Source organism: Rana temporaria, chromosome 5, assembly GCF_905171775.1.
Source record: "Rana temporaria chromosome 5, aRanTem1.1, whole genome shotgun sequence".
In the NCBI taxonomy this organism is placed as follows: domain Eukaryota; kingdom Metazoa; phylum Chordata; class Amphibia; order Anura; family Ranidae; genus Rana; species Rana temporaria.
In genome coordinates, this window is record NC_053493.1 from 340,304,709 (window position 1) to 340,320,888 (window position 16,180).

Sequence of the window (16,180 nt, forward strand, 5' to 3'; positions counted from 1 at the left end):
GGCAATTATATTCACTAGATTTTAATTAGGGGTATCAGAGTAAAGGGGACTGAATACAAATGCACGCCACACTTCACATATTTATTTGTAAAACATGTTGAAAACCATTTATCATTTTCCTTCCACATTTACGTTTTTGGTTGTAACATGACAAAATGTGGAACATTTCACGGGTGTGAATACTTTTTCAAGGCACTGTATAGAGTCATTGCTGGAAAAATCAGATGGAGGGCACAGAGAAGGCTGATTAAAGAAAGTGATTTGTGGTTGTTGGCAAGTTGAATCAAAATATAATCAGAAGCGCCAGGGGTAAAATAACTCCTGGAGAATACTGAGTGGTTGTCCAACTGTTGCATTTACTATGGAGCCAAGTGATGGTCCATTTCTTTGTGATATCTCCAAAACTGAATTAACCGATTAGAGGGGAATTTGAATTTCAGAGACTGATGCATTTGTAATGGTCTTCTTGGAGCAGACGGAGACACAAATATAGCAGAGAAACCCAGCATCTGAGTCTTGAGAAAAATCAAATTGCCGGCAAATGCTGCCGATTTGACATGCGATTTCACAGTGTGAACCAGGGCTTAATCTGAATTTAAACTGCGACCTCTGATCGACTAGTTCTGGGTAATCTCTGATTTAACCTCCCTGGCGGTAATCCCAAGTCTGGCTCGGGGTAAAATTTCAGTACCATTAGCGGTATCCCGAGCCAGACTCGGGATCGCATTGCAGTATTCAGGCAGGAAGTTAGTTACCTTGTCCCCTGGATCCTGCAATGTCTCCCCGCTGAGTGAGCAAGCGGTCTCCTCGCTCGATTCACACAGTGCCCGAGTGCCGCCGAGCTCCGTTCCCTGCGACGTTGCGATGCACGGGGGCGGAGATCGGCACCAAATTCAAAAAAATAAAAACACAGTACACATACAGTATACTGTAATCTTACAGATTACAGTACTGTATAAAAATAATTATCATTTGCTGTTAATTCAAATTCAGGATTAGAAAATGACACCTTGCAGGCACAAGATGATATATGCTTTGAGTGAGCTAAAACACAAATATTGTCAAAATCATTTGACACACAATGCAAATATCCCATAGTGTATATGGAGTTCACTCATATTGCCACAAAGCGATGTCTTATAACAACATTTTATGAGCCATATAGCTTAAACGAATCCCTCTCTGTGACCTTACAAGCTGTCACATTCTATTAACGGTTATTAATAAAATCTTCACACAATATCATATTCAATACCCTTCTGTACTCCGTAAGCCCTCTGGACACTAGTAAAGCCTATTATGGCATGCAGCACTTGTTTTAGTGTCACCTAGTACACTGGAGACTTGTGTGCAGTGAAAGAGTGGTTTATATCTCAGGCAGACTAAAGCAATTTTCTCTATAAGAGATGTATTATCCATGTTGTCACTACACAAAGCATCTTTGTACTTCACAGCATCAGTCATGTTTGAGAGGGGAAGTCTCTAATCCTTCAAATAAGCAGTCACATTAAAATGCAAAAAGTAAAAGAGAAAGAATGGATTATTAAGATGCATTGATAATTTAACGTAATTGATAAAGCCAATCTCTTTCAGATGCAAGGAACAACTCATTCTCTCTCTCAAGACAATACTTTGTTTGTCTTGTTCACAGTTTCTGGCTCTAGAAATTGACAACTTGGCAAACAAATGACTTCCTGAAAGTACTGCAGGTAGTTTGCGCAAACAAGCTGCATACACAGTACTTGTTTCCAACATCAGGGATAATCCATTACTATGCAGTAAAGTGTAATGCCGCGTACACACGACCATTTTTCATGACGTAAAAAATGCCATTTTTAAATTGGTCATTAAAAACGATTGTGTGTTGGCTCCAGAGCATTTTTCTCGATGTGAAAAATGGGCATTAAAAATTTAGAACATGCTCTAATTTTTCACATCGTTTTCACGTTGTCGTTTTTCACGCCGTCGTTTTTCATTCTATGCATTAAGGTGAAAAAACACCTTGCAGTGTCCGCCCCCCCCGTTTTACTTACCTGAGCCCCGAATTTCCGTGGGCGCGAACCCGCATCGCTCTCTCCACGGCTTCTCGGCTCTTCATTGGATAGATTGACAGCAGCACAGCCATTGGCTCCCGCTGCTGTCAATCAAATCCAATGACACGGCCGCCGGGGGCGGGTCTGAGTTTCCCAGAGGGGGTTATCTAATGCGGGGAGGAGCCACAAGAGCCGCCGTGGGACCCCAGAAGAGGATGTTCGGGGCCACTCTGTGCAAAACTAACAGCACAGTGGAGGTAAGTATGACATGTCTGTTATTTAAAAAAAAACTGATCCTTTAATATCACTTTAAAGTGGATGTAAACCCTCACATATACCCAGTGAAGTGAACAGCCTCAGATGATACACAGGGATTAAACAAATCTCCCTACATAAGTTTTACATGTATATCATGTCGTCATCTTTATATATTGTTTAGAAAGTGCACATTGTGTTAGGAAATGTTCTCTTCCTGATTAGCTTTGCAGTGAAGCCTGGGCATACAGGCAAAACAGCTGATTAGAGGAAAGACACACACACCCTCTCCTCATTGGTAGAGACTTTCAGCTCTGTTTGGTGAATCGTTCAGGGTTCTACTAAACTATTTATATCATCCTCCCAACACAAAACGCAGGCTGCTTTTATTATAAGTGACAGAGAACACGTCAGGAGTTATCAGGCTGATAAGAGAAGGACAGAGCAGGAGACAGCTACGGGATATAGTGCTTTGAAGAGAGATAACAAAACACTGCAGATATATGTGCCCAGCTCAAATTTCATGAATCGGGTTTACATCCACTTCAAGTTTTAGATAAGTATTTTTACCTTTCCCTGGCCTTCCGTGTAAAAGTGGCCTAATGTAGACTACATACTGTACTTGATTTTTTCATAGGGCTCACGGAGAGCATTCGACTTAAATCCTGTTGGCATCCACAAACTACCACAGTCCTGGCCTGGCATGGTAGCGGCGGGGGGAAGCATTATTTACTTAACTGTGTGGGTGTTTGTCTAATCAATATATATTGGAAACAAAAAGGTTAAAAAAATTAAACCTAGAGCGCATGTGTGCAGGCTCGGGATTGGTCATGCAGTGAGTGAACTCCGCACACCGCCGGCTCAATTAAGCTATCACTAAAGCCAGGAGCAGGGACAGATAGCATCCATGCACCCATCTGACATCCCTGTGGGGCGCTGCAGCGGCGGGGATCTGGTCAGCCAAAAAAGCAGCAGTATAAGCAGGAAAAGCGGAGTGGCGCACACCCCTCCTGAACATTTACAATCTTCCAAGAAGGCGTCAGAAAGACGGGAGACATGAGGTGGCCCGGGCCTCTCTCAGCTCCTATCACTATGATCAACAGATGGAGGCAGTGCGGGACCCACTCTCTTCACAGTCCTCAGGAGGACAGGACACTGACCATTGGGGTGAGTTCTTTTCATTACCCACCTCCCCTGCTAATCCTCTGGGCACTACAGAGTCTTCAGATTTCCCAGCATCTTCCATGGACAGGAATATGGCTAAAATGGCTGACTTGCTGTTCAGTCAACCCAAGATGAGCCGACTCCACAACATGCCCCTTATGTAGGGGACACAGGTTTTCTGGCACAGTTCTCCACCCTGCTCCAGCAAGAGCTGTCTAAAGCCTGCTCCATTATCACCAATGATCTCAAGTGAGATATACAGAGCTTTGAGGACATCAATTAATGCTTGGCAGGAGCACAGACCCTCCACTAGGTATTATACCCACTTTTCTCATGTGCATGAAACATATTCGTGTTTAGACTATATAGTCACTCACACAGCGCTATTCCCCTGTCAAATTGTCGCTCTCTGATCTATGGATGAAGCCATATCCTTGTCCATGGCGCGTCAATGTATCCATGCTAAATGACCCACTTTGAACTCTGAAAATGGACATTAAAACTACACGCATTATTTTGTGGAAATTTATCGTTGGATACATCTCCAGCTAAAAACTGGGCTGCCCATAAGACTGTTATCCGGGGGGGGGGGGGGACTTATTAAGCTGGCTGCTAGGTCTAAACGTAATAGCACCATCAAACAGCAGGGAATTCAGTTACAAAATCTCCTAGATGAACCACAAAGCGACTAGTTTAATTGATATTAGACATAAAATCTACTTTAAATTTGAGTCTTACCACCCAAGCAAAAGAATACATTTGTTGGTCGAGACAAATACTATACTATGGGGGGTAAACCTACTACCCTGTTAGCCAGGAAACTAGTACACCGAATATACACTCCGGCATTACCGACAGAGTCACTTTAAGGGCAGACCATCTGAAAGGATGCCAATGAATGTACTACCAAGTTGAATGAAAAAAAAAAAAATGTGTTCTAAGTAACATGAAGCTGTGCATTTAATGAGGAACAATGTTAATTTTCACCTGCTACATCACTTGCAAGCAGATTTTTTTATTCTTGCCAAAGCTTGCTATTTTTAAAGGATCACAATGTACCCACATTGGCAAGCTTAATTAAAGGCCTAATTAAAACCTGAAATTGAGACAATAGAAACAATGAAGCTTGTGTATCTGCACACCATGTAGTAAACAATGCTGCCATCAGAAAGCATTATGATGATATTTGTGTGCACTGTGAGCGAGTAAGTGTTACAAATGGGCCAGGGACCATGTGAAACAATTTCTTTTGTTTTACAGTAGGCAGGCAGAGAAAAGAACAAATATTTATTTTAAATGCGAAAAGTCCACTCTTTTTAAGCCAAATCCTTTGACACAAACGCACTGGCACCTTTCAAGAGCTGGCCAAAGCATTGCGCGTGTGGATCAATGGTTGTCAGTCATAGCTTGCTTATAATTGTAATTTTTACCTACAGGTAAGCCTATGGTAAGGCTTACCTGTAGGTAAAATGAATATCTCCTAAATGTGCACCGTTTAGGAGATATTCACCCTTGATGACATCACCGGCGCATGCACTCCTAAGGTCCGGCATCCGGCACTGTGCCGTAACCGAGGGGCTTCCACATACATGCACATGAGTGACATCATCGCAGCTCTGGCAACTCACAGCTGGAGTCCGCTAACCCAGAAGGAAGACCACTGTAGATAGAAGCCCTCTCAGTGGTGACAGGTGGAGGGTTTTCATTTTAAGGTAGGGTGACCAGACATCCCCGGTTTCCGGGGATTGAGGACACTGTCTGTCCCCGGATTGGATTTGAACAGGTGCCCGGGCAATTTCAAAGACAGTCAGTGCAGAATTAAAAATAAAAAATCTGAATTACACCTCCCCGCTCTGCCGCTCCTAGTAGCTTAGGGGGGTGTAATTTTTCGATTATCTGTGCCCCTTTCTGATGATCATGTGCTGGTCGAAGCGGAGGGAATATTTCTTCAGTTTCGGGTGCATGCCCATCCAGCTTGGCCTCGCATGTTCTTCTGCCTTGGCTTAAGCCCCGGCCAGCCGCCTACCTGCTTATCTCCTTGCCTTCCTTGGCGGAGTGATCTTCCTTCGCTCCCCATTATATATATATATCCCCGGATTTCATTTTAAAAATAACTTATTTTAAGGTAAGTATTTCATAATGTGCTAGTATGCAATGATCTAAACCCAATCAAAATTACTTATTTTAAGGTAAGTATTTCATAATGTGCTAGTATGCAACGATCTAAACCCAATCAGTAAAATCTCATATTCTCAAAATGATTATGATCATGCAATTTCAAAAGTTGTTTTCAATCTTAGTATACATAAAAAAACAAAAACAAATAGTGATTCTACCATGAAAGACCTTGTTCAGGCACTTCCTGTTATACAGTGACAACTGTCTACCAAATGTGCTTCTGCATGTTCACCGTATCGCATGCAACCGGCATTGGTCAACCAGTAAGGAACAACTGATGTGTAAGCTCATAAAGGTAATAAAAACAGGCCAGGAGAGCTTGCGTGAGGGCCTAAAAGACAAAGATCCGGGCTGCTCTGTGCAAAACCATTTCACAGAGTAGGTAAGTATAACATTTTGTTATTTTGTAGAAGAAAAAAAAATACTTTAATATCCCTTTATCCCTTAAAGGTTTAGATCTACCTTATATACCAAAGTAACACATTTAGCAAATGACTCTTAGGGGTGTTTGGGGTATGACTGCAGCCTCTTGTCATATGATCCGGGGTTATGGAATCTCCCTCTCATGCTCTAATGCTGTATAAGACAGGGCTTGACAAATTTGCTTGTAATCTAGGAGCCAGCTAAATAAGTTAGGAGCCAGGAACGCGTCCCGTCCCGCCGAGCTCGCGCGCAGAAGCGAACGCATACACGAGTAGCGCCCGCATATGAAAGTGGTGTTCAAACCACAAATGTGAGGTATCGCCGCGATTGGTAGAGTGAGCAATAATTCTAGCCCCAGACCTCCTCTGTAACTCAAAACATGCAACCTGTAGAATTGTTTAAACGTCGCCTATGGAGATTTTAAAGGGTAAAAGTTTGTCGCCATTCCACAAGCGGATGCAATTTTGAAGCGTGACATGTTGGGCATCAATTTACTCGGCGTAACATTATCTTTCACAATATAAAAAAAATTGGGCTAACTTTACTGGTATCTTATTTTTTTATTTAAAAATGTATATTTTATTGACCCAAAAAAGTGCGCTTGTAAGACCGCTGCGCAAATATGGTGTGACAGAAAGTATTGCAACGACGACCATTAGCATTGCGGCCTCAATTATCGTCCGGGGCTGCCTGACACGATCGTGTGCCGGGGGAGGTGGGGGCGCACAGAGACACAGGATACCCCAGCTGTGCCCCCCCCCAGGCTCCATGTCGCTAATTCTAGTCGCAATGGCGACCTGGCACCTGGGGTTTTGTCGAACCCTGGTATAAGATCATAAGTGGTTCTGAGTCTGTGCTTGAAGCAGTAAACAAACTTGCATTTTTATAAGATGAGACTCCGAGAAATAAGAAGTAGAGGAACCCAGCAACTAGAGGAACAGGATGTATGCAAGAAAAAACTGCTAACAGGCCTATTCAAAATGGGACAAGATCAGCTTCAGAGTCAGTCTTTAATTTCTGCTCTCCAAAGTAGGAGAATCCTGGGTCAGTTTAAATTAAAATGTTCATGTTTATATGGTCACAACAAGGTTGTAAAAGCTCAATACAGGCAGTCCCCGAGTTACATACAGTTGTGGCCAAAAGTTTTGAGAATGACACAAATATTAGTTTTCACAAAGTTTGCTGCTAAACTGCTTTTAGATTTTTGTTTCAGTTGTTTCTGTGATGTAGTGAAATATAATTACACGCACTTCATACGTTTCAAAGGCTTTTATCGAATTACATGACATTTATGCAAAGAGTCAGTATTTGCAGTTTTGGCCCTTCTTTTTCAGGACCTCTGCAATTCGACTGGGCATGCTCTCAATCAACTTCTGGGCCAATTCCTGACTGACAGCAACCCATTCTTTCATAATCACTTCTTGGAGTTTGTCAGAATTAGTGGGTTTTTGTTTATCCATCCGCCTCTTGAGGATTGACCACAAGTTCTCAATGGGATTAAGATCTGGGGAGTTTCCAGGCCATGGACCCAAAATGTCAAAGTTTTGGTCCCTGAGCCACTTAGTTATCACTTTTGCCTCATGGCACGGTGCTCCATCGTGCTGGAAAATGCATTGTTCTTTACCAAACTGTTGTTGGATTGTTGGAAGAAGTTGTTGTTGGAGGGTGTTTTGGTACCATTCTTTATTCATGGCTGTGTTTTTGGGCAAAATTGTCAGTGAGCCCACTCCCTTGGATGAGAAGCAACCCCACACATGAATGGTCTCAGGATGCTTTACTGTTGGCATGACACAGGACTGATGGTAGCGCTCACCTTTTCTTCTCCGGACAAGCCTTTTTCCTGATGCCCCAAACAATCGGAAAGAGGCTTCATCGGAGAATATGACTTTGCCCCTCAGCAGTCCATTCACCATATTTTCTGCAGAAGATCAATCTGTCCCTGATGTTTTTTTTGGAGAGAAGTGGCTTATTTGCTGCCCTTCTTGACACCAGGCCATCTTCCAAAAGTCTTCGCCTCACTGTGCATGCAGATGCGCTCACACCTGCCTGCTGCCATTCCTGAGCAAGCTCTGCACTGGTGGCACTCCGATCCCGCAGCTGAATTCTCTTTAGGAGACGGTCCTGGCACTTGCTGGACTTTCTTGGGCACCCTGAAGCCTTCTTCACAAATGCAGTGTTTTTTATAGGATTAAGTTAATTTTCATGGCAAAGAGGAACTTTGCAATTAATTGCAATTCGTCTGATCACTCTTCATAACATTCTGGAGTATATGCAATTTCCCATCTCAAAAACTGAGGCAGCAGACTTTGTGAAAATTAGTATTTGTGTCATTCTCAAAACTTTTGGCTGTACATTATACTTACATATGACTTATACTTACAAAAGAAGGGAGACAACAGGAAGTGAGAATAAATCTAAATTAAAAAATAATTTAAAAAAATGTTGGGCTGGAGTTACTGTACACACAAAAAAATTACCTGTTCCAACTTACATACAGACCTACAGTCTCTATCTTGCTTGTAACCCGGGGACTACCTGTAAATCAGTATATAAATCAGTATATAATCTTATTCTATTGATATCAAAATCATGATTTGCTCCATACAATTTCTTCTTCTGCTGATGATGTATTATGTAAAATCTACATAAATATTAATGAATATTTTAAAACATATTTGAATACTTTAAAAAAAAAAATGAAATGTACTGATGCTGATGGTTTCTTTAGCTTTATACACACGATTTTACTTTCTGCTATAATAAACATCCCAAATTTCAAAAAAATAAATATATATATTTTTTCCTCAGTTTAGGCCGATATGTATTGTTTTTTGATAAAAAAAATCGCAATAAGCATATATTGATTGGTTTGAGCAAAAGCTATAGCGTCTACAAAATAGGGGATAGATTTATGGCATTTTTATTATTCTTTTTTTTTTACTACTAATAGCGGTGATCAGCAATTTTTATTGTGACTGTGATATTGCGGCGGACAGATCGGGCACTTTTGACAAATTTTTGGGACCAATGACAATTATACAGCAACCAGTCCTATAAAAATGTACTGATTACTGTATAAATGTCACTGGCAGGGAATGGGTTAACACTAGGGGGCAATCAAGGGGTTAACTGTGTTCCCTAGGTGTGTTCTAACTGTGGGGGGATGGAACTGACTAGGAGGAGAGAGAGAGATTGGTGTTCATACTAAGTATGAACACACAATCTGTCCCTCCTCTCCCCTGAGAAGAGGACCGGACAGATTTCGCTTTGTCATGAGCGATCGCGGGTGGCCGGCGGCCATCATGCCCACCAGGCACTCTCATCGGGTCCGACGTATCACCCCCCTCCCCCTTAGTGGTAAGAAGGCGAACCGACGTACAGTTACGTTGGTTCACCTAGGGGAGCCAACCTGCTGCAGTACAACTGTGGCGGCTGGTCCTAAAGTGGTTAGAGTTGACCTCATTATACAGGGAGTCCAGAATTATTAGGCAAGTTGTATTTTTGAGGATTAATTTTTATTATTGAACAACAACCATGTTCTCAATGAACCCAAAAAACTCATTAATATCAAAGCTGAATATTTTTGGAAGTAGTTTTTAGATTATTTTTAGTTTTAGCTATTTTAGGGGGATATCTGTGTGTGCAGGTGACTATTACTGTGCATAATTATTAGGCAACTTAACAAAAAACAAATATATACCCATTTCAATTATTTATTTTTACCAGTGAAACCAATATAACATCTCAACATTCACAAATATACATTTCTGACATTCAAAAACAAAACAAAAACAAATAAGTGACCAATATAGCCACCTTTCTTTGCAAGGACACTCAAAAGCCTGCCATCCATGGATTCTGTCAGTGTTTTGATCTGTTCACCATCAACATTGCGTGCAGCAGCAACCACAGCCTCCCAGACACTGTTCAGAGAGGTGTACTGTTTTCCCTCCTTGTAAATCTCACATTTGATGATGGACCACAGGTTCTCAATGGGGTTCAGATCAGGTGAACCAGGAGGCCATGTCATTAGTTTTTCTTCTTTTATACCCTTTCTTGCCAGCCACGCTGTGGAGTACTTGGACGCGTGTGATGGAGCATTGTCCTGCATGAAAATCATGTTTTTCTTGAAGGATGCAGACTTCTTCCTGTACCACTGCTTGAAGAAGGTGTCTTCCAGAAACTGGCAGTAGGACTGGGAGTTGAGCTTGACTCCATCCTCAACCCGAAAAGGCCCCACAAGCTCATCTTTGATGATACCAGCCCAAACCAGTACTCCACCTCCACCTTGCTGGTGTCTGAGTTGGACTGGAGCTCTCTGCCCTTTACCAATCCAGCCACGGGCCCATCCATCTGGCCCATCAAGACTCACTCTCATTTCATCAGTCCATAAAACCTTAGAAAAATCAGTCTTGAGATATTTCTTGTTCAGTGGTCGTCGTCTTTCAGCCTTTCTTACCTTGGCCATGTCTCTGAGTATTGCACACCTTGTGCTTTTGGGCACTCCAGTGATGTTGCAGCTCTGAAATATGGCCAAACTGGTGGCAAGTGGCATCTTGGCAGCTGCACGCTTGACTTTTCTCAGTTCATGGGCAGTTATTTTGCGCCTTGGCTTTTCCACACGCTTCTTGCGACCCTGTTGACTATTTTGAATGAAACGCTTGATTGTTCGATGATCACGCTTCAGAAGCTTTGCAATTTTAAGAGTGCTGCATCCCTCTGCAAGATATCTCACTATTTTTGACTTTTCTGAGCCTGTCAAGTCCTTCTTTTGACCCATTTTGCCAAAGGAAAGGAAGTTGCCTAATAATTATGCACACCTGATATAGGGTGTTGATGTCATTAGACCACACACCTTCTCATTACAGAGATGCACATCACCTAATATGCTTAATTGGTAGTAGGCTTTCGAGCCTATACAGCTTGGAGTAAGACAACATGCATAAAGAGGATGATGTGGTCAAAATACTCATTTGCCTAATAATTCTGCACTCCCTGTATGTTTTTGGTAAATCTGAAGACAAAAATCTGCAAAAAATCTAATGGGGTCTAATGATTGACTTCTGTTGAACAGACAGGATTACACACACAGATCGAAATGCATTTGGTTTCTTTTCACTTTTCTGCATTTCTGTCATTTCTGCACCAAACTGATCCTCTTTTTACTACTTAATTCTTTATTTTTCTGCATTAGGTATGCTTCGAGTGACATACATTACCTCTCACAATGAACTGTGGATCACCCCCCATATTATGATAAACATCCAGGAATGTGCAGGTTTCCAAGCTAGTGCACGAGATATGTAAAAAACCCGGTCACTCGAAGCAAGGAGACGGAAAGGACATTTTATTTAGACAGGTTTTTATCTGGAAGTCTGTTAATTTTCACTGAACAATAAAAGTGGATTGCTCAGAGCTTGATTAACTTTGTGTGGCAAGACTGGGCACAGATGATAGGAAATCTTATTCTCTACATTGTGACATCAAAAAGAAAAAAAATTGTTTTGGGTTTACATCCACTTTAAAGATATTAGCCTATTGAAGCATTACAGCCCCACAGAGCCCACAGTATCCTCTTCAATTCAGACAATATGTGGCCAGAAAGACATCCTATTATGAGAGATGCTCACCACACGGAGGCCAAAGTACGATATATAGTGAATTATTAATTTTCCATTACAATTAACCATAAAAACCAACATAAAATCCACGTGGAATATACAAACAAATGTGTCTGAACTTACCAAGATGACTGCATTGTTTGTGTTTGAATAATATATGAAGACACTTGCATGAAAATTATCTGCATGGACACTTTATTGAGTGGCCTTAGAGCAGAGATCTTCAAACTTTCTAAACAAAGGGCCAGTTTAATGTCCTTCAGACATTAGGGGGCCATAATGTGCCCAGTGAGAGTAACCAATGCCCCATTGTTGGTGTCCGTGAATGGAATAGTGCCCATTTGTTGGTGTCAGAGTGTGGAATAGGCACCTATTGTTGGTGTCAGTAGGAAGAATGGGGCCCTTGTGTTGGTGTCAGTGGGAGACATAGTGCGCCAATGCTAGTGTCAGTGGGAGGAATAGTGCCCCATCGTTGGTGTCATTGGAAGGAATAGTGCCCCACTGTTGGTGTCAGTGTCAAGGGCTGGATAAAGGCAAGCAAAAGGCCACAGTTTGGAGACCCATACCTTAGAACCGGAAGTTGTGGATAATAGTTGCAAAAGATCACTGTATATATGGACATTAATTTATGTATATAATTATTTTTACTGACGGAGTATTCGATGCTTGGAATAAACTTCAGCAGAGGTACTGAGACAGTCAACAGTAATGGCTTTAAATGTGCTTGGGGCAAACATTGATCTATAGTCAGACAAACCAAAAAGGGCTCGATGGACTACATTTTCTGCCGTCACATTTCTAGGTTTCTATATACACGTTTTCAGAATATGGTAAGGCACAAAGCGCTGTAAATAGGTTGTTGTAATTAGTAGAGAGTGGTTGGTCAACATTTGAGCACAGAAGCTGTTGTGTTTTTGGTATTTTCACTTTTTCCCAAGCGCTGGTACAGAATATCAAGAGTAAATACGCTCAAGCCTCGTACGCACGCTCGGTTTACTCGGCAAGAACCAGCAAGAAAACTGCTGGCAGAGCTTTCTTGCCGAGTACACCGAGCGTGTGTACGAGGCTTTCAGTTTTCTCGACAAGAAAACTGCTCAGAATGTAGACGAGAAAAATAGAGAACATGTTCTCTACTTTCTTGTTAAGAGATTCTCGGCAGTTTTCTTGACGAGAAACCCGGCCGCCTTGGAAACCCGCGCATGCTCGAAATGACTTTGACGCATGCACGGTAGCTTCCTAGGCATAGGTAGGGTGCAGCAAGATGGCGGCGACGACATCTAATATGACGAGCGCATGCTCGTTGTATGGGATGACGTCATCGCGTTCTTTCCTTTCAAGAGAACCGCAGTTCTTTTGAAACGAGAGTCTGTACACTCGGGTGTCAAGAAATTCTTGCCAAGAATCTCATCGGGAAAAACAATGTTTTTTTTCCTGACGAGATTCTTGCCCGTGTGTACAGGGCTTTAGTGTTTAAGCACATTTAGATGTGGTTACATGCCCAACACCTCCTCTACTCAACATGCTGGTGATGGGATTTTATTTTCAGCCTGTAAATGCTGCTCTTCTAATATGCCTGTTAATGTCTATGTGCGCATGGCCACATACAGTAGGCTAACATACCGGTGTTTGGTGTGCTCCTGTACCTTTAGGGAGGGGTGGCTCCCCTTCAGTCCACCTGCCCTCATCTATCCATTAGAATGCATGTGCCTCCACTGTGGGGACACTCTTTGTTTAGTGTTAGGACCACAGATTACAGGGTGTCTTGGTACGGCTCTGTGGCTCACGCATGCGTTTGCAAATGCGTGCGGAGAAAACCCCTGTTTTTAACGCATACTGTTAGACAGGTTAATTTGGTTGCTCTGCAGGCTGATCGGTAAGGAGGCCTGGTTTTTTCCTGGACATTCCCCAGGTTTTGTTGTTAACATACCAGTGTGTTTATAGGCTGAAAATACCTCTGTTATTTAAGGCTAGGTTCACATTGCTGCGTGTCAGGAACATATGCAAAATCTTTGCAGAATCCAAACATGGAGAGAAACACGCTGCAAACGCCCACGGTGTAGTGTGCTTTTGGAAAAGAGTTGGGGACTTTTTTCATTTTCACGTGTATGGAAGCCCTTTGAAATTAATGGGCTGCCCTACATGTGACGCATGGAAATGCGCCTGTGCTTGATCGAGCAAATAAAGTTAAACTCCAGGAAACCTAATCACCCCTTCCTTGCAGTGGGGCCGCTCCTGCACTGCAAGAGTTAACTGCTTGTTTATATCTCAGTGATGAAATAGCAGTTTGATTACCTGTTCCTCTGCTCCCCCATGCTCTGATGGTAGACTAAGGCCCCATACACACGATAGAATCCATCCGCAGATAAATCCCAGCAAATGGGTTTCTGCGGATAGATCCTATGGTGTGTACACGCCAGCGGATCTTTTTCCGCGGAGAAATCTCCTCTGGGATGGATTTCAGCAGATCGAATATTTGCTGTGCTGCACAACAAATCCATCTGCTGGAATCCATTCCAACGGATGGATCCGCTCGTCTGTACAGACTTACCGGATCCATTCGTCCAAAGGGATTCCCCGCACGCGTCGTAATGATTTGACGCATGCGTGGAATTCCTTATATGACAGCGTCGCGCCCGTCGCCGCGTCATAATCGCGGCGACGGCGCGACACGTCATCGGCAGAGGATTTCCGCGGGGATTTCAATGCGATGGTGTGTACACTCCATCGCATAGAAATCTGCGGAAATCTTTGAGAGGATTTATCCGTGGAAACGGTCCGCTGGACCGTATCTGCGGATAAATCCTCTCGTGTGTATGGGGCCTAACCCTGTATGTCCTCATCTCTAATGCAGGATTATGGTTCCTGCAATGGTCTTGATGACATCAGAGGTCATTTTCCTGCTGGAACATAGGGGGGTGCATTGACTGGTCTTACAGTGTAGAGGAGCCTCACTGCAAGGGTGGATTTTTAGGTTTTCTGGAGTTCAGCTTTAATACTGTTACTTGGCTATTTATTCATGATTTCAAATGTCATATTCGAATGCTGATGCCCCTAAAACCTGAGTCTTCCAAATGAAGTCTATGAGATTTGATAAAATTGCTGTGTATGATGCAACTGTAGAACTGTCTAAAATGTTGTATTTTACTTTTATGGCAAAAATTGTTCTTTGCTTGTACACATACCCGGCTGGTGGAAGCTTGGTGAAAGCTCTCTTGCTACTGCTCTTGCAATATCTGATTCTTGCCGTGCCGCATAACTTGCTTGGTCAGCTGTATCCCCTTTTGCACGTGCGTGTGCTGTCCTGTATAGAGAAAAGTAATGAGATAGAAATCAGTATTTACAAACTGCATCAGCTTATCTTACTAACAAGGACAGGCTGCCAGTATCTTTGAGAATGCTTGGGGGTTAAAGCAGTATCCCATTATTCTTATTTCACAGATGCCTGTCAGGTGCTACAAGAAGATGTTAACAGCTGTCACTGGGAAAATAAAGGACAGATGACACTGGGGTGTGATTACAAGAACAAACACATCGTCAGCTTAACAGCATTAACAATGAACAAGTATCAAAGTCCTAAATCTTACACAAGTCAATAATGTTTGCAGACATGTCATAACACAAATCCGCCAAAACTTCCCTATCAATAAATTCACTGTGTCAGGAACGCAGGTGACTTACTACTGCTTGAATGAGTGAAAACTTACCCAACTCTGTTTTTAAAAAAAATAACAGTTACCTGTTTATTTGACAAGTTGTATCATGCTTTGCCAGTCCCCAAGGAAATTTGCACTAGTATAAAAAAACCTGTGTGGATACACATATTGTAAATGTGCGAAGACTACGATTGGAACAATCAGCATATGAGGGCTGTGTGTTTCCAGCAACCATTGCCGGTGTTCTGCCGAATAAGTTCCCCCCGGCGGATAAGGACCCCCTGTACTGTGCAGGCGCGGCGCTTGCGCAGTTTGAACTGAACTGAGCCACCGAAAATAGCTGAAGATGTAGAGCTGAGAGTCAGCTCTATGACTCTCAGCTCTACATCTTCAGCTATTTTCAGAGACTCAGTTCAGTTCGTACTGCGCAAACGCCGCGCAGTACAGGGGGGTCCTTATCTGCCGGGGGAACTTTTTCGGCAGGACACCGGGTATGGCCACCTAAACACTGTTCGAGATGACCACAAGCAAGCCCCAAACCGCAGCCATGGTCTATGATGGTGGATGCTACCATTATGGACTCACAAGAGGGGGAGCAGTTTAACAGACAAGCATTATAGAACCTGATGCTGCCACCAAGAACTGTACAATGAAAAAAAAAAAAAAAAAATGTTTTCTACATAATTACCTGTAAAATCCATTTCTTGGAGTACATCATGGGAGAGAGAGCAGGTTATAATCATAACTATGTGGGTTATGCGCCACCTATAGGAGAATGGACCCTGCTACATCAGACAGGAAGTCTTCCCCTTTACAACCCCTCCTATACAAGAAGTACTTCCGTTTTGTAGCA

General features: G+C 42.6%; 1 protein-coding gene across 1 annotated transcript in view; it reads right to left on the minus strand.

Moving 5' to 3' along the window:
* Window positions 1-16,180, minus strand: part of JPH1 (junctophilin 1) — a 144,106-nt gene that overhangs the window by 23,771 nt on the left and 104,155 nt on the right. The window contains exon 3 of the mRNA XM_040354441.1: window positions 14,857-14,975. Coding sequence (XP_040210375.1) covers window positions 14,857-14,975 — 119 coding nt within the window. The remainder of the gene's footprint in view (window positions 1-14,856; window positions 14,976-16,180) is intronic.